Source organism: Anguilla rostrata, chromosome 14, assembly GCF_018555375.3.
Source record: "Anguilla rostrata isolate EN2019 chromosome 14, ASM1855537v3, whole genome shotgun sequence".
In the NCBI taxonomy this organism is placed as follows: Eukaryota; Metazoa; Chordata; class Actinopteri; order Anguilliformes; family Anguillidae; genus Anguilla; species Anguilla rostrata.
In genome coordinates, this window is record NC_057946.1 from 26,575,456 (window position 1) to 26,598,164 (window position 22,709).

At 44.7% G+C, this 22,709-nt stretch overlaps 1 protein-coding gene across 4 annotated transcripts in view; it reads left to right on the forward strand.

Annotated features, from left to right (window-relative positions):
* cntfr (ciliary neurotrophic factor receptor) overlaps window positions 1-22,709 on the forward strand; it is a 185,078-nt gene that overhangs the window by 83,963 nt on the left and 78,406 nt on the right. For all 4 annotated transcript variants that reach the window (XM_064308253.1, XM_064308252.1, XM_064308250.1 and 1 more), the window contains exon 3: window positions 21,231-21,464. In XM_064308253.1, the coding sequence (XP_064164323.1) occupies window positions 21,231-21,464 (234 nt within the window). The remainder of the gene's footprint in view (window positions 1-21,230; window positions 21,465-22,709) is intronic.

A 22,709-nucleotide genomic window follows, 5' to 3' on the forward strand; every position in this document is an offset into this window, starting at 1 on the left:
GCGCGAGGTTTCGCAAATTAATTTACATGCGCCCGGCGTGTGATCTTCAGGCTAGCGAAACCGCTTCGCCGCGTCGCCCGTTTCGCCGCGCGAATGCGAATGAGAGAGAAGCGATGCCTTTTTTTTTTTTTTTTCTTCGTGTTCACCTCCAGTTGCCACGGCGCGGGTTTCCACACGAGGCCCGGGCAATCTCGCGCGCCGTAGACCCCGATGAAAACCCTCTGAAAGGGTCCAGGTGCACGAAATGTTAATGCTGTCAGCACCCTCCGACGGGGACACTGAGATCTCTTTCAGCCCCGCTTTGAAGTGCCTCTTGTGCTGCTTGAAAGATTTAAAATAAACACCGCTTATATTCCGGGGTCAGGCCGTTAAAAAGCCAGATTCGGCGTGCTGGCTCCTCCTTGTCTTCCTTCACTTATTGAACTTTATATAAAAAAAAGGATTTACAGAAAAAAGAAAGAAAAACTTAACTGAAGACATGCTCAAAGAAAAAAACATACAGTAAAAAATTGCTCAGATTCAAACTTCTTGCTCTTCTGTTTATGCTGTATTATATGAAAAATATGCTGCCACATTTGCATCACATTCTCACAGATCCGAAGTTTAACTGCATTTAATAATAGCTTTGCACAATCCACCTAAGACTTTGAAGCGTGAAAAAAAGTACAGAGTGCATACATTTGAAAAGAATTCACTGGTTCCACACCGGTCACAGAATGTCTACATCCTAACAAAGCAGATTTTGTGTTTGGGAACATGGCGTGTCTGAACATTCTGTGCAGGAAAGCCCAGGGTAGGCTGCAAAGTGACATTCTATTGATTTGCAAATAGTTTTGGCCGACTTGTCGTAGTTGCTAAGCGTAAGCACACACAACGTTTCACAAGCGACGGGCATGGCAATCAATTCTAGGATAATGACCAGGAGTGAGTGACCAGGAGCTATTCCAGCCGACGAGGCTTGAGATTCAGCTACGCTCGTCGCTGTGCCTAAGTGACGCGTACGTGCGTCTTCGAAGGTGTAATGTTTTAACCTAATTAATGGGGGAACGCATCTCTAAGACAAAGCGCCCTAAATGGAATAGGTATCTGTCTTCGTGTCCTCTCCGCATTCAGGGAGACTCCACTGAGTGTGGTCTGGTTTTTTTCCCCCCCTATTATTTCTCTCTGCTGTCATCATTGCAATAAAGATACTTTTTTTTTCTTTGTCAAGAGAGAATCATTTTTCCCTTATACTATACACTGGCTTTAATAAAAATGTACAGGACATGTGTCACAAAGTTATATGATTCTTATGATGCCTTGCATTTCTCTGTCTGTGTTGCAATGCCTGTTAAAGGCAGCCGAGAGCACACCCAAAAGAACCCTATTATGCCATTAGGCTGGAGCCTAGGTGATGCTTGGCAGCCCTTTGCTTTGCCAAAATACATCAGGCCAACTGATAAAAAGCACATTTGGCTAATTCTGGGCCAACTGGGTTATGATTACAAGGAATATGAGTACATACCATGTCCATAAATGAAGCAAATCACTGACGTTTTATGAAAAGGCAGATGACTATAAAATGTGGAAGTAGCATTTTGAAGGTGAGTGGGAGTACGGCAGTGTGGTATAATTTTAGGGGGCCGGGCTTGTAACCTCAAAGGTTGCGAGTTCGATTCCCTGCTGAGGCCCTGGCTTTGCACCCGTGAGCGAGTTATGTAACCTCACTGGCTTCAGTGCAATATCCAGCAGTGTAAGTGCACCTTAGTGCAAAATATGCACAGAGGTCAGTCCGGATAAGAGAGCTTCTGCTGAAATGCAATGTAAACAGTGGAATCTATCACATGCCTGAAATGCTTTCCTCCCAAAATAATCATTTCAGACCTGCCACATCAATACGGAAGTAATGCGTATAGGAAAAAAATAAACGGAGGATGAAATAAAAAACGAAGATACCAAGGTGGCTAGTGAGGGCAAATTGTATAATTTAGAAAAATTCAGATAACAGATGAACAAAATGGACCACTCCCAACTTGCTGATCGATTTGTCATTGCAACACTAGGACTCTATCAGATAAAACTGACCTAAACATGGTGCTCTGTAGCCTTTTTTAATGTGAGATGAATGATAAATACATATGTCCATGACTAGTCCCTTGCCTTTATATAAGGCTGTGAATCTCCTTTAAACAGACAAATTGTCATATTCCTTTCAATATGTTTGTTTTATTTAGATGCTTCCCTGTGTCGTATATACAGCTTGTATTTATTTCATACAGTTGAACAGGCACCACACTGAAATTCAGCAGTGCTGTGTGGGAGTTCTGTGAGGTTTTTTGGAATTTAGTGAGAGATTGCCGATGTCCGGTTGCTCATGGACTAAGTGCAGATAGATGCTGATTTGCACAGCTGGAAGCCAGTTACAAATCTTAGTCAAAACCACCGTAATGCCAAAGCAGTGTCATGGTGACATGTTGTGCTTACGACATATTTGAACAACAAGTAGAACTGTAGTTTTTTGGTTAGTACAGTTGTCACAACTATGTGCTACACATCCACCCATACTATGCATTGTGAATTTCAGCAAATTATGAACCTTGTGAAACTGTAATATCTTGAATTTAGAATGTTTATAACATTTAAATTACTGTAATAGATTAACAATTTTAGCTATTCTAAAATATGAGATTATTTTCTAATATGGTGTCAGATGATATTTTTGGTTCAGTTTTTATTTACCCCCAACATAAATTAGGTACTGACTGTGGTAAGTAACTTGATGATTAGCTGGTTTGCTAACTTGATTGGTTAAATAGCCATTTGCCTCAGTCAGTGGGTAACCGGTTAGCATGTCAGTCGTGTCAGAATGTCAGATAGTGTCATCACACTCATTCCGTGTGTGCACCTGAGAGATCAATCTTCCTCAGAATGCAGTGTCTGAGTTGTGTTTTGTCTCTGCTAGCCTTTAAATATTCATATTTTTCATAAGGCTCTGAGGGGAAATTTGTTGGTTGTGCTGTTTCTGTTTTTTTCGGGGGTTTGGTTCATTCACTGCGAGCAGGATACAGTGACCTACCTAATAACCAAGTGCTTCCAGCTGGCGGGCATGGCCCAGTAAACAATAGCTTTCTAGACCCTCAAAATGATTGCTAATGGGTTCTTCTTTTTTTCAATTGGATTTTATTCAATCAGATGCTGTATTATTTATGGTCAGCATAGAATAACATTTTTTGTTTATATGCCCTCCCTTACTCCTTTCCTCCCTCCAAACCCCATTAATAATAGAAGTATAAAAAGTAAAGTACAACAGACACCTATAACACACCAAAAAAAAAAGGGACCAAAGGTGTTTCAGTGCCGGTAATGCACTCCATTGTGAGGCTGAAAATTCGGAATAAAGGGATTGCTAAATTGAGGCGTAGCCAAAACATTGGTTGAGTCAACATCAACTGTTTGGTACATTGTTAAAGAAGCAAGAACACACTGGTGAGCTCAGCAAGGGCAAGCAATCTGCTGGACCGCGGAAGACCACTGTTGCGAACGTCCGAAGAATACTTTCTATTGTGAAGAAAAACCCCTTTTCAGCTGCCAAAAAATGTGGAACAATGCCCATGATGTCGGAATAGATGTGTCTAACACTGCCACAAAGAGAAGACCTCACTGGCGCGACCTCAGAGGGTTCACTGCTAGAAGCCTCAAGAACAGAATGGCCTAGTTAGACTGATAAAAAAGTGCGTTAAAAACTGAGGAGTTCTGGAACAAAGTCTTATGGACACGTGATGGGTATTAACCTATCAAAGTAACGGAAAGAGGAAAGTGTGGAACAAGAAAGGAACTGCTCATGATCTAAAGCAAGGCACCTCACCTACGAAACATTGTGGACGGTAATGTTATGGTTTGGGCATGCATGGCTGCCACTGGAACTGGCTCACTTGTCTTTATGATGATGATGATGATGATGCGACTGCTGACACCTGCAGCAGGATGAATTGTGAAGTGCACAGAAGCATTGTTTGTTCAAACCCAAGCAAATGCCGCAAAATTAATTGGATGGCGCTTCACCTTGCAGCAGGAGAACAAGTTCAAACATGCCGCCAAAGTAAACAAGGAGTTTTTGCAGGGCTCAATAGTGGAATATTCTTGACTGGCTAAGTCAATCACTAATTACTTGTTGAAGACTGATACCAGAAAGTCCCCCCAAAAATATGGAAACTGAGGATAGCAGTATAGGCCTGGCAGAGCATCACCAGGGAAGATACCCAATGTCTGATGATATCCATGGGTCACAGACTTCAGTCAGTCAGCGAATGCAAAGGATACACAGCCAAATGCTAAATTTGATGACTTTGCTTCAGATTATGTTCATTCATTTGTCCAATTATGTCTGGTCCCCTAAAATGGGGAGACTGTGTATAAAAAGGGGTGTAAATGCTAACCTGGATTGTCCAATATGGATGTTAATGCCCTCATATTAAAGCAGACAGTCTGCATTTTAACCTCATATTCATTGTCCTCAAAATTTCAAATCCAATCTGCTGGAGTACAGAGCCAAAACGACAACAAAAAGTGTCAGCGTTCAAATACGGACGGCACTGTCGGTTCGAGGATATCCTCGAGTCTTACATTTCTGACAAATGTGTGCTAACATGTGTACATGCATGTCTGCATAGATGTTCATGTACTGTATGTATATGCATGTGTGTCTACATGTGTACTTTGTATATGCATGTCTACTCATGTCTATGAGTGTGCATGTGCAAGCACGACGGTGTACCAATGCATTTCCTTCGTGGCACATATAGGCCCTACTAAATGTTTACAGGTGTTTAGATGCTAATTGGTTCTTAACATGATGCTGATTTAAAGGGACAATCATAAAGACTTTTATGCTTCAGAGAGATGAGGAGATAAGAATTTGAGTGTACACAATTTACAAGATTTATTACAATTATTTTTTCTTCTGAGTGTTGGGGAACCCCTAATGCCCCCCCACCCCACCCCTTTGCCCCTCCAGTGAACTGTAGGTAGCGGTCATCATTATGCATCTGAATAAAATGGCAAAAATGTTTTCTAGAAATAAAAACACTCTACATTGATTTACGACTGAACATAATACATGTGAATTGACTAATTAAGAAGATTGAGATATCGCGGCAGGATTATCACTAATGGTTGCTAAACGGGTGGCTTACTGACGAGGCTGTACTGGCATCTTGTTTCTGGAAGAATGAGTTACAATTTGTTTACCAAAAAATGAGAAGCTTGCTATAGCTGAAGGGAAATTTCATTTTACGAGACAGTGAATATATAATTTTTTTTTTGTAGTTTATGTACAGAATATACATATTATCATTTCTGGTACTTTTTGACACCCAGGAAGGCTGTAGGTTTTTAAAATAATTTCTTTGCTGCCTTGTCAGAATGAAATATGGGGCTGCTGGGTGGCTCATCCTGTTAAGGATTTGTTCCAGCGCGCGGATGGGCTCTACTGAATCCAGACCGGGCCTTTTAGGCAACTGTGGCCAGTGGCCCCCGCGGCGCGGTGCATAATCGTCCGCAGCGTCTCCCAGGGAGGGACTAGCACGCCTTATCGCACGCCCGTGACCCGCTTAGATTGATCGGACACCCGCGGTCCATTGGCGAAAGCGGCGCGTGGCGGGTACCGTCCGCGGCGGCGGCTGCTCCAGCTCCAGCTCCAGCTCCGCAAGTGGACTGGCGAGTGGGGAAGTGGAACTGACTGCCAGCAGCATGTGTTTCAGAGGGGAGTGCATGCTGTGCGCTCCTGAATTGATGGATGAGGTTTTAGTGAACAGGCTGTCCTGCCCGTGCAATTGGGAATTTCAAATTTGCGGGGGGAAAAAAGGGAATTATACATTTGGAAAAATTGTGGTAAGAATTTGTAGTAAAAAGATGAAACACAATTTCATGTAGTGTTTATAGTGACAAGGTTTTTCATTCATATCAAATGTGACATGTTGAAATGAAAGGTTTATAGGTGTGGCAGCTATAGAGTTGCTGGAATCATGTACGCCCATGCATTTTGCAGTCAACATTGAGCAACACAGGTTTAGCTCTTCTAAGATAAAATGCATTCCCTTGCATTAGTGAACTTTTAGATTGATGGCATAGGCACTGACCAGGATGCATCGCTACCACAGAACCAGGAAATGAGCGATGAGCCCCACGGTGAAGCCTCATCAATGGGTGTCATGTGGCTCTGTTTGTAAGACAAGAACTATGTTCTCATTCAGAAAATGTTTGTGGGAAATTTAAGTTTGACTTTGTTTTATTTTTGTGGAACTTTCGTGGATAATTGGGAGCTCAGTCTTCTGGGGCTGCTTAGTAGCTCATTTTGTGACGATGCAAGGTCACAATTCAGGGTCATGACCATGCCAAAGGTGGCTAGACTCTTCAGAGAAGGCAAGATGTCAAAAATGTGTCCTTTTGTGAAGCTAATTTTTTCAGTGTTGTGTAGGTTGATTTCTGAAACGATGGAGAAATGAGAGTGGTGGTATCTTGTTGACCCTGTAGTTTTGAACAAGCACAGCAATATGCTCAGTGTTAATTCAACTCTAACAGTTTGTGAGTCCACTCCGGCCATATAATATCTGTAAGAGTTGATTTAACACCGAACATATTGCTGTGAGGGGTTTGTTTAAAGTCTGAATAAGCAGATTTACACAGTGGTGTGGTGTGGGAGGAATAATACAGCCATTTCTTAAGTTTGTTGGAGCAAATTAATTCTACTTTGTGTCATTCTGTTGGACAAATTATTACAGGAAATCCGTATTTACATGAGAGATCACGCATATATATTTTAGGCTATTCTCTATTGCGTTTTTTCTTGACACAAAAATTTGATTATGACTAAGAAAGCCTCTAGTTTCATCTTCTGCGTGCTTTGTCCTCAACTTTGGATATTAAATTTCCTCAAGTGCTAAGAGTTTTTCACCGCTTAAACGCGGTTATGCTGTCTGTTGTTGCTAAAATTAACTTGCTTATTGTAATAAAAGGCGTAAAACTGAAAGGTAAGGGAAAAAAAGGAACGCTGCAAACCCAATTCTTTTAGATTTCCTGCAGCCTGACACAAACCTCGCAGGAAAATGACACAAAGGAAAGGGAAAAGCTGTGAGTTAAAAAGTTCTTGGATCTGTAAGTTTACAAAAGCATCAGTGGCTTCTTTCTCGGAGTTGCTACAGCAGGATTTACGAAACGTGATTTGCATTTGCAGCCGTGGCTAGTGCCTTAAGGCGTGCAGGAATTAATTAATACATAATGGGTTTTCGGTTGCGGACGAGCATTAGATGAAAACCTGGTAAAGTGTAAATGGAATATTTAATGCTTGGTTCTTATTCCCGGGTTAAATTTTCTCCCGAATACCTGCGCCGTTGAAAAGGATCTTACAGATAAAGCGTTGTTGCTCATGTACTTTCTGATCTTTACTGTGAAATCCGGAGGGAGAGGGGCACGAAAACGCTATGATTCAGGACTTAAAGGGGCTTTTGAACTTAATCCCTCATGTATTGGATAATCTCTTGAGGAATTTCTCAAACTATGCTCCAGCGACCTTTCCGTGTGCTTTTTTTCTGTTGTAATTACACAGCTAACTTTCCAATACCCTGCTGTTTCACTAATGAGAGCATGTGTTTTATTGGGCAGCTGTGCATGTCATCATTTTAGCGATCATATGACAAAAGACACCGAAGTAGTTATGGATCAAAATTCAGTGCAGGCGAAGCCACTAAGCTTCCCTATTAGCACTGCTAGTGTAGTCGTGCAATCATGCATTCGCTTGAGCATATTCAACACACACACACACACACACACACGCACACAACCAACGCCTCACCCCCCTGCCTGCACAGACACGCACACACACACTCAACCCCCACTCCCCCACAAACACGCACAATCACTCACACAAACACACACACACACACACACACACACACACACACACACAAACACACTCACATTCACACTCACTCACTCACTCACACACACATACACACACACGCACACACAACCAACCCCTCACCCCCCTGCCTGCACAGACACGCACACACACGCACACATAGACACACACGTGCACACATTCACACACACACTCACTCACACATACACATACAAACACACACACACACACAACCAACCCCTCACCCCCTGCCTGCACAGACATGCACACACACACACACACACACACACACATTCACACACACACTCACTCACACATACACATACAACACACACACACACCACACACAACCAACCCCTCACCCCCTGCCTGCACAGACATGCACACACACACACACACACATTCACACACACACTCACTCACACATACACATACAAACACGCACACACACACACACACACACAACCAACCCCTCACCCCCTGCCTGCACAGACATGCACACACACACACACACACACACACATTCACACACACTCACTCACTCTCACACACACACAAACATGCACACATGCACACAACCAACCCCCCATCCCCCTGCCTGCACAGACACACGAACACACACTCACATGCACACAACCCACTGCCCCCCTTTCCCACACACACAAACACACATTCATACAGGTGTAGTCCAGCATTTATGTATTCTGCAGTAGCTACTTGTGAGTACTCTTTGTCATTCTGCTAAAGGAGTTGGTAAATATTCAGGAATAATAGTCCACTGACCTGCATTTTTCATATAGATCATTTAAGTCAGAAACCAAGCTTTTCAGCTTAGTTCCGGTGGGAAATCGGTTTGAAAACGGGCTGAATGAAGTTAACTGACCACTATGTTGTAGATAGCTGATACGGCCATCTTGAAAACAAAGATGGCTCTAATGGGCCTGGGAGAATCCCAGCCTGTCGTGACAAAGGTAGATAAGCCATGGTGGACACTGTGCCTGGATGTTGGCAAGTGCTGAACGTGAAATGAAAGCCAGAGCTTTCTGTGAGCTCAGAGCTCTGAGACTGGCCCAGTGAACACGGTTGAGATTGGAAGGGTGCCGCCATTTTGGGACTTGAACCACAGGAGAGGAAGAATTGTGGATGTGAGAATTGTGTGTGAGAGAATTGTGTGCATGCATGCATGCGTGGGTGTGTGTGTGTGGGTGAGTGTGTGTGTTTGTGTGTATGTATGTGTGAGAAATATGTGCATACGTGTGTGTGTGTGTTTGTACGGTTGAATGTTTATGTGTGTATTAAAGGAGCACATATTGTATCTGGGCTGTGAAGTGTACTCTCTCACTTAAATTGACTCCCTTAATGAGCTGCAAAATGTCCCGTTGGGCATACATAATGGGCCATCTCTTAAATTGTTGTCTAGTTTAGGACTTTCTTTCTCTGCTTTTAAGCTTAGTATATACAGTGGAGTGTGTACAGTGTTTGTTTTGTAGCGATGCAAATGTAATAAGGTAAGATGTATAGTAATTGTCTGACATGTATTGATTAACTGTAGTCCGTAATGTTAATACAAACAATACAGCCAAAATGTGCAAGGAAAAATTAATGAATAAAAAACAGACAGCTTTCCACTTTTGAATACAAGTTCACTTTATCAGCGTAAAACGCTTCACTCTCAAACAGTGGTCAGATTTGTCAAGTTAGATTTGCCATGAGAAACCTTTTTTGAAGGTTGAAGTTTTGAGGTAAAGGGGGGACAAGCTCTTTTCTCCAGAGTACAAACATAAAATGTGCAGTAATACGGAGAAATTTACTGAAGTAAGTGTTTTATTACAAATCTGGCTGCAGACCAAGTCTTTGGATACCTTCCAGCTCAGTCTCTGTCATGAAAAACTAGTTTTAGTGGACTGGAGCTTCATTATATGGGATCCAAAATGTCCTTCATTCAAGCTCCTAAACCTTGAAATGCCTGTAAGTCATGAGCCTACTAAAATATATGAATCAGGATAAATGAGGAAAATGGACACTTGGGTACACAGGAGTTTCCACAGACCCAGTATGACAAGAACTGGCTTCATCGCTTCCCAATAATAATATTACGTGTTGCTTTCCATCATACAACTTTCCCATTATAGGAGTACTGGCTACAACTTCCCCATCTGCTACCTTCTTAATAAATGCACTGATATGAACCTTGTGCAAAGGATACTGTAAGGTTAGCATATCAGATCACACATTTTTGTGTGTGTTATTACAGCATGATATAGAATGGGTCATCATAAATAAGTTAAAGGGGGTTATTGGACCTTTCAATGAAAGTAAAGGATTCTCAAGAGCATCTCTGTGTGTTTCATACTTATCAAACAATTAGCAACCTGTTAGCTCATCCTCATCAAACAGCGCAGATCGATAGAGCTCATTTCAGTAAAAACGCACCATGGTGCATTTGTCCCATAAGTAGGTTATTGTGCAGTAAGAGTGTCTGAACCTGGCGGGACAGGGTCCATTGTGTCTTGTTTGGCGGGCGGGATACCGGCTTGGATGCGTTAGTGGTGTGACTGTTAGGCTGTCTCAGTCTGGGTTAGCTGTGGCTGTCTGAAGCTGAGACTGTGTGTAGCGTGTCCAACGCTGGGTTGTGCGTCAGTGTCCACTGAGATTTCTGTCTGGCTACTGGCTAAATGTCCCTGTTGATTGGTCTCTGTTGCGGTCAACGTTGATTCTGTTTTTCTTCATGTTCCTAACAAGCAAGCCGTAAGTTTATGACACAGAATGATGGGCAGTGTCATGTGTTACAATCCCCTACAGTTGATTGGCCCCGTGAAACAGACCCGTATACAGTACGATCAATATGGCAGAGTTGTGGGTTTCTATGGGAAGAAAAAAAAAAGTGCAAGGATTGTAAATCATACAATAAGAGGCAGGAAACGGGCGTGAGGTGAAGCGTACTTGCCGTCTGTTGGCTGAGGGTGGCACCGTGCGTGACAAAGCACAGCACGGCAAGCCCTCTACGCAGGCGGGCAATCAACTAACAGTACTGGCAGTGACTGCTAGCACGCGCCCCTGCATTACGACCTGTCCCGGCTCTCCTCGAGGCGACGGTCAATGAAATGAAATGCGATAGATTTTAATTAAGTTTATTAATACGACTGAAAGGCCGTGAGCAACCCGTTCGCTCATACTATAACCGATAAGTCACGCCGGAGGAAGATGATCAATTGCTTACAGTCGCTCGGCGAAGGCCGCACCGCGCGTGCTAGCTAAGCCCGTCGGCCTCGATGCCGCCTGCTGGAACCTTGACTTGAAACTACAGATTAATGGATGGATGGATGGATGGATGGGTGCTGAAAGTCCCAAAAAATGTTAAAAAAGGATGACAAGCCTCTATACCCGCTTACTCTTGGGCAGGGTCACGGGGGGTGCTGGAGCCTATACAGGTTTGCAGCACCCAAAGAATTGTACATTCTCTTTTATTTTTTGGTTTTGTGGAGTAGAGCAGGTCGTAGCATTAGTGCTGGAACCTTTATGGCACTTCAGGTTACTGCAGAACTGGCCTCTTCCAGTGACACTGCAGGCACATACAGAATCTCCCATTGTACTATATAGCCCATAGAATGCAATTGTCACCGGATTGGTCATAACCGTGTTTCATATGGTGACTCTTTCCAGTTTGCTGGCTCTAGTTTGTTACCCCTCCTTATCAACAGTACTGTTTAACGGTGTGGTAATACTGATAATAGTGTGGCAATGGTTTCTGCCTGTGTGAAACTGCTGATCGCATTGAGAGACAGTATCGTTAATATTGTCTGAGTAATAATCCATCTCGTCTCTACAGGGTGCTTGGCTGTGGGCCTCATTCACCTTTCAAAGGTGCGAATGAGGTAATGCTGTTCACGAAGCATTATTATCCATCCCCGGTGTTTGTTTGATTATGTATCGGTGTGAAGAGACCTTCAGACATTGAATTACCAGAGAAGCTGAGTGCTGTGGACAGACAATGGATGTACCCACAAACATCAGTTTCCACGATATTTCCTTTTTATAGCAGCTCATAACATATAAATCTACCCTACTCCCCCTCCCCCCCCCCAAACTGCCATCAGCCCAGATGTTTCCTAACAATTACGAGTCGGAGAGAAGAACCGGAGTAAACTTTCAGCGCGAGAGTCGGCCTCTAACCTTCCATCATCATAAAATATGCACCCGGTGCCAAAGCTGTTAACCTTTTGCGCTGGAACATAACAAACAACTGCCGCGCGGTCATAACTTTCAGCCGTAACGGGTTTCCGCCGCTCATTCCGCCGATTCTGATGTGATCGTAGCCTCCGTGAGACGGCCGCGCCGCGGTTTGTATCGGTCTCAGTTCATAGGATGCCGCTTTTTTTGTTTTTTTTTTCTCTCCGACCGGCCGGCGTGTGGCTGGCTGTTTGCGGAAGTCTGGGGAGCTGATGACGGCGTGACTGCACCCCGCGCCCCGGCGGGCCATTAGGGAAGATTGCTCACTGACGTCGGGAACGGAAGCGTCGGCGGGGCGCGGCTGCGATTAGGGCGGGGCCGCCACGTGAGCCGAGGGGGCCGGGGTAGCCTTCGCGACCCTCGCCGCGGCTCTACCGCGCGCGCAAGGCCTCTCTCCCGCGCGCTGAAATCAGAACAGAGCCTCGTGCGTACCTACCGGCGAACCTCCGCGGAAAACAGACAAGCAAACGGCCGGAGGAGCTCTCGGTGAGCAGAGGCAGATGGGTCCCTCTGCAGCGAGCGCCAGAGTTCCAGCCCCCATTTGGGAGCGGGGGGAGTGGGGTCAAAGTCTCCTTCGCCCATCTGTACAGGAGCCACCCTCCCCAATCTTGCACCTGTGTACTTCCTCTTCATCTAAAACAACAATAATTGGCAGGTAAAAAGAATAAATTATAAATATAATGTGGAAGATGCCAAGTGCTTTCCCATTTCACTGTTTTGTCTTTTTTTTTTTTTTTTTTTGCAATAACCATGTCAAGTTGACATTGACGGGCAAATATTATCACTGTTTTCACTAATAAATATGTTTGTTATGGTTCTTCGTGTAACAATCAAAAGGTACGCGATGTATTTCTCGGACCAAAGTGTTTTTTTTCTCAAAATTATACAAGGAAGTAAAAAATGTCTGGCGAAAATACTCAGTTATTACCGTTCCATTAAAGATGCAAAATGTTTTTTGTCCCAATCTCCCTTCAGAGGCATATATTGAACAAACACCATTCAAGGACACACTCACACATTTCCCGACAAATAATAGCAGGCTAAAAAAAAAACAAACCAAAAAAAAACAATTTGAGCACAGCCTGTTCTCCTGAGCGAGGGCGTCCGTAGGTTCCATCCCCGCCGGTAAGGATGGCGGGATCTGCATTAGGGCTGTTAATTACCCAGTTTGCTGGCACGGTGGAGATTTGGCTCGAGTCGCGGTAGATTGGCCAGACCGCGGTTTGGAGAAATAACCCCGGCTTAGACGAATGGCTGTTGGGGGGGGGGAGAGAAGGAGGGTTGCCATGGAAGCCGCGGTATGAAAGGTTTCCTACGGGCTCATTAGCAGGGAGCACAAGGCGGACGTCTGCGGGATGACTGCTCACCTTCCATCACGGTAACCTTCACAAATGAGCGCACAGGAAGCTTGGGTGCCGCCGCCCCTCGTCCCGTGGAGCCGTCCCCTTAAATGTGCCGTCGTCGTGGGACTCCGCCCACCGACTCTCCCTTTCGCCCCCCCCCCCCCCCCCCCCCCCCCCCCTCGCTGAGAGGTCCCGCTTTGTCCTGTACTTCCTCCGTGATTCTCCTCTGGTCTGTCGGTCATACTCGCCTGGCTTCGCAGCTTCAGACACCAGATCAGAAGATGCAGAACAGTGAGTGGCAGCTCGTCTAGACATGAGAAAATCATTAAAGTCCATTAGGACACTGGGATGTGCATCTAAAACACACACATGCACACACACACACGCACATGCACACACACACACACAGTATGTATTTATATCCTGACCAATTTAATCAATTTATGCAATGCAAAAACCAAAAAAAAGAAGTTTTAATGAGTATTTCAGTCTTATATTTAGACTTTAAATCGTACTTCTGTTAACTTTTTGCTAATTAAGACAAAAAGCTTGCCATTGAGGTGAGACAATTTCACGTGTCAAGCAAAAAGTAACTTAAAACAAGCACATTTTTTCTGCTTGAGAAAAAATAGGATTTTAAGTCTCATTACAAGAATAAAACACTTGCTAAGACTGACTTTTTTTTTTGCAGAGTGAAGACTTGCAAAGTCTACATTTTATCTGATTATTTTCCTTATTAAAGCAAAAGAGGGTGCATGCTGGTGCTTTATTTGGAAGTGCCACCCAACAGCCCTGTTTCAGCTATCTGAGGCTGGTGATTCAACTTGGCAGTGACTGCAAATTTAAGTATATGAATGTATGTGTGTTGTGTTTTGGATTTGTAATCAATTAGATGGATTGCTGCAAAAAGAAACTGGACAACAATACACTAGAAAACATTACCTGGCAGGATTTTGTCCTGAAGCAGACCTAGCATGGAATTGTATTTCTGTCATGGATAAATATATAATGCTGTGCATGCAACCATTGTTTGGTCTTGTCGGGGAGGTGGAAAAACTTTCATATGTACCACCGTGAGCAAATTTATTATTTATTGGGAATTGAGGCAGTACAGCCACTGGAACTGACTGCAGGTGCAGTCTGTCCCCTCCTGCTGTTTCCGGATGTTTCTGCTCGTCTGATTGACAGTCCGCCAAAATTCTCGCGTCACGTGACGTCTCTCCAAATCCCCCTCCACTGGATACCGATTATGACCGGAATGGAACTCAAATCTCCAGTCCTGTCCTACGCCGCGACAAGAGGGACATCATACTCTTACCGAAAATCTCTTATCAGACTCCACACTCCTGCTGGGACACTGCGGCTCGCATCCACTGACCGCCTTAGTGCCCCCTCCCAAAATGGGCCCGGCTCTGGAACACATCTCTGCTTTATCCTGACCCCCCCCCCCCCCCCAAGGGGTGGAATGAGCTCCCCATTTCATTCGGGTAGTCACAGCCCAGCTTCTGCCAGAGACTGAGAGTGTGGAAACGCACCTGTTTGTGTGGCACCTCCTCTCACCTTGGCTCCTGTAACGCCGAGCCAAACTCTCGTCCGGGCACCTCAGCAGTCTCGCGCACCTGCTGTTCACGTATTTCGGTCCAGAAAAACTGAACTTTGTTTTCTGTCATTCGCTCTCCACGAACCGCAATAATACAGACCGCTAACACAGAGCTTGAAAAATTCGAAACTGCATCATCATATGAATCAGAATGTATTCCGATACGTACCCAAAATGACCTAATCCGATGGAAACATATCACATACCAAAATAACTATAAAAATAATAAATGAAAACTACATGTTAGAATTATTTTTGCTGTTTTAATGTAGGCCAAATAAAACTCCTCCACTCTCTCGTGTATGGCAGACCTTGTCTCCCTGCTCCCGGCCTTCCGTTTTGTGATTTCTTGTGCATCTTGAGCTGTCCTTTGAATTTATGAGAATAATTACACGTACATCTGGCTTGTTTGCTTCCTCCACACTCCAGAGAAACTCTTAAAAGGGGGCTTGCGGTTTGAGGACAAGGACGGCGGCTTATTAAATGAACACATACAGTGCCATCAGCATAATGGCCCCGGGATCTGTGTATTTCAGCAGAAGGGAGTCGGTGCGCATATTTCAAACTGGATTAGTTGCGCCGTACAACAACAAAAAAACAAAAAAAGGCAAGGCCACTTATCTAGACCCGCCCCTGACCTCGCCAGCCCTGAGTGCGGGGCAGGGGGTGGGGGGTTAGCGCTTGATCTTCCCAAATCTGTACTGCCTGGCCTGTCACTGTCCCGTGTCCTCGTACATTATTTAAAAAATTTCTTTGCGACTCTCAACGTAGCTCAGATACATGACGCTGAGTTTATGTTGTGAGGCAGGCGGTGTGTTGGTAGACAGACAGGCGGCAGTGTCGGTAGGGAGGAGGCTGACTTCAAGCCTGTGTAGCTGGAGAGGTTTGCTTCAACTGCGGCTGGCTTTTGGCCCACGATGGCCCACGATGGGGAGAGTCTTGTATCATGTATCGTATGTGTTGCAGAATGAATTCAATCCGTGGGCTTGTATAAACTTGAGAGCATTAGGTGTCTTGTGAAGGATGAAGGTACCGTGTAATTTGTGATGTGGGTTGCCATGGACGAGGGCATTTATTGCAGTACGAATTTCACCCTGGTCATAACTACATTGCCCTCGAATTTTGGCATCCATGCAGAGAGGTACTTTGAATGTCCTTTCATGTCCGTATGAAACGTATCTGGACATGTCTGAAAGCACAAATGCACACATCTGAACATCATCAAATAGTCACCTGCATACAGTAAAATTGCACTCAGTGAAATTGGCACTTTCTCAGTCTGCAATGCAAACATTCCCAATGGCATTAGAGTAAAGGATTTAACTGGAGTGTGGATAAGTGTTGTTTTGGCATATTTTTTATCACATACAATCATCTTTTATTTATGCCCGCCAAAACCACCTCTTGGCTAAAACAGTGGCTCATGCTACGAGTGTGTTTTTCATAATGTTTTGTGCTTTATGTGCAATATTCTGTGCTTCATGCTATATAACAGGTAGCCTTGGTTAGCCAGCTAATCGATCAGAGTCGGCATTAATAATTACTCACAGCGTTTAGGTTCAAAGGTGAAGTTGTGCTCCTAAAAAATAGATTGTTATTAGATTGTTCGCAATAGTGTCTGAGGAGAGAGACAGGAGAGGAAATTAAAAATTGGTGACCTCCTTTTGTGCCTACCACAAAATAGTGAAATGGAAATAGAACACACAGACATTTACCCTTGGAATTACCCTAGGGAGGTATCAGCGACGCCTTGTGCTTTGCTACTCTGTAACGCTGTGATCATTCGGAGTGGTTACATTGTCAGAATTGAGCCAAAGATATTGCTCCAATAGTGCCGGTTTCTGGCCGTGCCAAACATTGATTAATAACCAATCGCACTTCAGAAAAAACGATCGAGAGCAGGGGGGCAGGGCGCGACCTCAGCCGCGCCGCCTTCGTGTCGAAACCGTCGTTCCGTTTCGGTTTTTTTTACCGGGTTTCGGGAAAAAGGAGAACGGCGAAGGCCTTGACCTCTGACCCCGTGCCTTCGGACCTCAGGTGCGACGCCGGGTGTCGGGGGTGGTTGAGTCACCCTTTCTTTTACCCCGGCGGGAGAACGAACCCAAACGAGCCGAAGCGGCGTTCTCCCAGAGCGGGGCCGCGAGCCGCCGAGCTGGAGACGCGGGACGGACGCTTCCGGTCCTCGGCAGATCGATCGGGCGCCTCTAATCCTGATGACCTTTACGGGACGCCCGCCGTAGAACCGCCCTTCGTTTCGTGCGGTGAATCAAATCCCACCTCGTAGCTAGAAAAAAAACACCCAGGGCAAACTTTCACTTCCCAGTTCCACAAGCCTTAAGCCCTGATTCGCATGAACTGTGTTTGGGGCTCGGTAAGCATGGAATGTTTCTAGTAGATTCACTGACGAAGTTGGCCAATTATTACAAAGGTGACATATTAATAAAATATAAACCTCTTAATTTAGAAAAATGTCTTAGTCTCTATAGAGCACCTGTTCATTGAAAGCTGTACCTTTGGGATAAAGATCCTTGGTATTCTATTAAACGTGAAAGTTAAATTTCCAAAAGGCTTTGATGATGGCAGTATTTCATGCCTTTAGTCCTTAAATGCATTTGGACATATCTAGTGCTTTAGTCCAGCACAAATGCACATAACTCCACTCATACAGCTCTTTAATAAGTCGAATAACATCTACTCCTTTTCATTTTATGCTTTCTTTGTTATTTACTTTTAGTGTCAGATGTGTAAAATAGAATTTAAAATTGTACTTTTTACACGCTTTTATCTGTTAAAATGGCCGTCTGTCTGTTGGTAGTGTTTTTCAGGGTGGAAGCAAAGGTAATGCCCTGACGTTTCGTGAAGAGGTTCCTGCCACACTTTCGTTCTTCTGTCACGCTTTCCATCTGTCCCGTCATTCCCAATCCCCCGGGGGTTTGTGACGAGGCGCGCTAGCCGCAAACTGCGGATCTGCGACGACGGTGCTAAATCGACAATTTAGCGTGCGGCCCAGGCGCATGCTTCCCATATGAAGGAGGGGTTGGTAAATGTCAGCCATCTTTGATACAATACTTACGAATAATATAAAGTGTTAATATTCTGTGGGCTTCAGCCTTGTAGAATAATTACGACGTAGCCTTAAAATTTTGTGAAAATGGCTGAATTGCAAATGAGTCAGCGGGGCAAAAAATGTTCCTTGGAACGCCCCCGCAAAATGAATAAATAAAATGCGCTCGCTGCCTTGTTTGGTAATGGCATTATGCCATCCTGCCTTTCTGATTTGCAGATTTCCCACCTGTTTTTTTCTCTCTTCCCTTTAGTCATCTTCTTTTGGAATTCCAGATTGCATTAGTAGGCCTCCACCGTTGCTACTCTTGCTCCAGTCCTTTTGAGAGCACAGAGACCGCTATGTGTGTCCTCAGCCATCATGCGTTTTCACTGTATAAAGCTCAACAGCTGAGCTGCATGGTCATCAGTCTGATGGGGTGGACTGCACACAGGGAAACAGATGGACCCATACGTGCCTGGGAACTGATGAACGGAGTCCGGGCATCGCACGCTGACCGTAACCCTCCCTCAGCGGCTGATGCTAATACATAGCCCACAGTCATCAAGTGTTGGATGATCACAGTCATCAAGTGTTGGATGATCACAGTCATCGCAGTTCTGGATAGTCCTGTTCCCGCTCATTTTCCACGAAGAAGGTCCAGATGTCCCCATCATTTCGGGGTCCCCTTTCCCCCTGCTGTCTACACTTGAGCTCCTCTGAGCTGTTAAAACTCAGCTCCAATGAAAGGCTGTGCTGTTCTCTCTCGTACCCCTCTCTTACTTCCTGAACCTGGCTGGTTATGTGCAGTTTCCCTCCAAAATGTGAAGGGTCAATCACGCAAGCCCCCCGAACACCAGCCTTTTCTGAGGGAAGAGTAGGAGGCGAGCTGCATATCTGTCGCTTGGCGCTTTTCACCGCAATCTCTTCACAGCCATTTTGAGCGAGCGGTTCACCTTTGGAGGAACTTTTCCGGGGGTTTTATTTTCCGAAGCGGAAACGCTCCGCTTCTTTTTCCCGAAAGATAATACACGACGCTCCCGTGGCAAACCCGAGCAGAAGAGAGTCGCTTGTTCTCATTTCAGACTCCTCACGGAAAGCGAGTCCCGCTGGCTGAGTGAGAAAACGCGCCGGGATCTGATAGGGCGGCGGCGCGGCGGCACCCGCTAAGCCGCGCGACGGAATTAAGCGTGCGGAGCTTTCAGAAAGGTGGCGGATATCGCGTTTTTGTTCCCGCGGTTTTGTCGTCTCTCTCTCTCTCTCTCTCTCTCTCTCTCTCTCTCTCTCTCTCTCTCTCTCTCTCTCTCTCTCTCTCTCTGTCTCTCTCTCTCTCTCTCTCTCTCTCTCTCTGTCTCTCTCTCACTCTCTCTCTCAGTCTCTCTCTCTCTCTGTCTCTCCCTCTCTCTCTCTCTCTCTCTCTCTCTCTCTCTCTCTCTCTCGCCGCGGGGGCAGCGATTCGGCGCGGTATCGCAGCCGAGGCCCTCCGAGGGCTGGAGATAAGAGCGAGGGAAACAGGAAATGGATTTATTTGCGCCCGGCTTCCCAGAGCACAGAGACAAGTGAGCACGCTGAGAGAGAGGGAGGGGGGGGAGGGGGGGGGAAGAGAGAGTTAGAGAGAGAGAGAACGAGAGAGAGAGACCCTTAATGAAAATTCTCAAAGGGAATGAAACAGAGGCCAAATAAATGGCTTGCTGTCTATGACATTTAGAAGAGAAAAAACATAATAAATGGCCACGTGTTTTTCCGCCCTGTCTGGACTGATTTGGGCGCAGAGGATGCTTTCATTAAATGAGTGCCATTAAGGGACTTTCAGGTGGACTTGCTGGTTAAAGGGAAAGCCTTTCGGGTTTTAATCCTCTTCCTGATAATCCCCGGTGGGATGTTTATATGATTTTTTTAAAAACCCTTTAATCGAACACAGACACAAACGGGCAGGATGCAGGAGCATGTGTTTACTGGAGATACTGGTTAAAACACATTACAGGGCACCTAGATGTGCTTCTGAATATTTTTCATCTCAGAAAAAGTGTTTGGAAATATGAAAACGTTAATTAAATGATCTCATAAGCCCAATTTCGTAAGAACAAATTGTGCAATCAAACATTACCTTTGTACAGTCTTCAAAAAAACCTTTAAAATTTTTTTACATATTTTTAATGATTATTATTTTTTTCCACAATGTGGCCTGTTCCCCCAAATGGCACCTCTGTACTTTATTTGACTCCATATACATTTTTACAGTCACAGGAAAGATGTTTGAAGAACGTGAAACCTTGGATTCTAAGCTTGAAAATATCCGTACGGTGCTTGCAAACACATACAGTTCCTAGTCTTTTTTTTTGGAATCCTCTCTGTAAATGCAAAGTGGGGTTTGACATGGCTGACAGGTTATTATCCAATAACTGAAGAGGTCTTCCTAGAGTGTTGGTGTAGAAATACAATGGTTTCCAATGGGAGGACACTTGCGCATGAGGAATTTCTGGTGGTTGGTGGTATAACTGGTGGTGCTATCATGTGGAAGCACTATATATTTGAGTGGTTGGTATTACCAAGACAGTTAAAGGTAATTTTATTGTATAAAATATGCAAGCGGGGGATTCTAATGTTATTTTCATTTCCTGAGTCCTCCCACTAACAACAGTTAGCAATGGTGCACGCAATTGTGTTTGTTTAAAAATGAGACAAAAACCATTTGCACAATGATCAGATATAAATGCGCATGGCATAGACAAAAGTCAACCGATTTTAAGCAACCCAAAAAAAAATTCAAACAGGATGAAAGCAAATGGAAATGTGAAGAAAGGGGATATTTGTGGAAGGCTGTGTTTAACAGGCACTACAATGGCTTTGGGAAACGTTGCCTTGACCTTTCTGAGGAGCAGTGGGACAGACCTGTTGTTTTTTTTTTTTTTTTTTTTTCTTTTCGAAATGTAATTTGTGTTGCTGCTTCCATATGTTTCTGTAATCTCTTCACAGCGCTTTGAGTGATATGTTCGGGACCAGTTTAAAAGCAGATAATCCCTGTTTCAGATGTGAGCTGTTCCCCTGCTTAAGTGGGAAGCTGGATTCTCTCCATTGTTTTAAAAAAAAAAATTTAACGGCTCTATTTGTTTCCTGCAGGCGGAAGGATACAGTATGAGAAGATCGGGAGTGACGTGACCATGCAGTGCGGCTCGCTGGGCGACGAGGCCTCGGTCACGTGGAAGGTGAACGGGACGGACGTGAAGGCTCGGCAGGTGCAGGAGGGACCCCGGCTCGTCCTCATGGAGGTCGACCCGAGCAGCAACGGCCTCTACAGCTGCTTCGAGAACCCCAACGGGGAGAGGAGGGACCAGATCATCCTGCGGACGGGGAGTGAGTGACGCTCTCTGTCTCTCTCCGTGCAGTGAACCGGGTTGACTCGCATTGCCGTCTTTAAGGGGTACTGCACCCAAAAAATATATTTTCCCCATTATTCTATAGGCCCATCACCAATATGTTCCCCTTTTCTTTTTCTTCACCTGCTTCCTAGATAGAGCAATTCGGAATATGAGAAAGCGGTGGTTCTATTCTAAAGGGTGGACTTTGAAGTTTGAAAGCTGGATTTTTTTTTTTTTTTTAGCATATTACGTCCAAATAACATGGGAAATATATTTTTAAGAATAGGTTTTTTTTGGTGCAGTTCCCCTTTAAAACTTTTAAGAATCGAGGCCGGGGACGGAGCTTAAAAGTTCCGCCGTAAGAAGACTTTCCCGCTCGCTCGCTCGCTCCCTCCCTTCCCTCGCTCTCTCCCTGCCTGTCATTTCATCTCGCTAGGGCCTGTGGGAAAACAGTCTGCCTCCGAGCGGTTTGACTCGTCTGATCCAGCTGGCTTGTTTATACACAACAACTGAGCATTTGGAGCATAATTAATATCTATCCGCAGTGCTATACACCAGTTTCACCCACTCCACCGTTAATGGGTACTCGCGTACAGCTAAATGCAAATGTATTGGGACGGCGACACCATTTTTGTTGTTTTGGCTCTGTATTAAATAAGAGGTTAATGTGCAGATTGTCAGCTTTGATTTGAGGCTATTTACTCCCATATTGGGATGATGTCTATGAGACACAGACATCAGGCAGGCATCGAATGCAAAGGATTTGCAACCAAGTATTAAATGTGATGGCTCTGTTTCAGATTGTATATTATTTGTCCCATTACTTTTGCTCCCTTTCAATGGGGGGGCTATGTATAAAAGGGCTGAAATTCCTTTAGAGATCATTCGATATAGGTGTAAACGCCCTCAAACGAACGCTGACAGTCTGCACTTTATTCACTTTATTTCAAATCCAATGCGCTGGAGTACAGAGCCAAAACGAGAGGAATTACGCCACCGTCCAAATGCTTTTGAATTTAATTCTATGTGAGGGTTCAGAGGGCAAAACACACTGTATACATCCATGTACGTACAAGCTGTATTGATGTTCTGTTTGAGATCTTCCCTAGAGTCGCAGTGGTGTAATGGACTGGAATGAAAAGGACACAGGGGTGTCCTTGAGCACAGCAGATTTGTTGCTTTCTTATCTCTGGTTTTGATTGGTGTTGTTATGTGTAGGGCCAGCACTGTAGGTATGGCC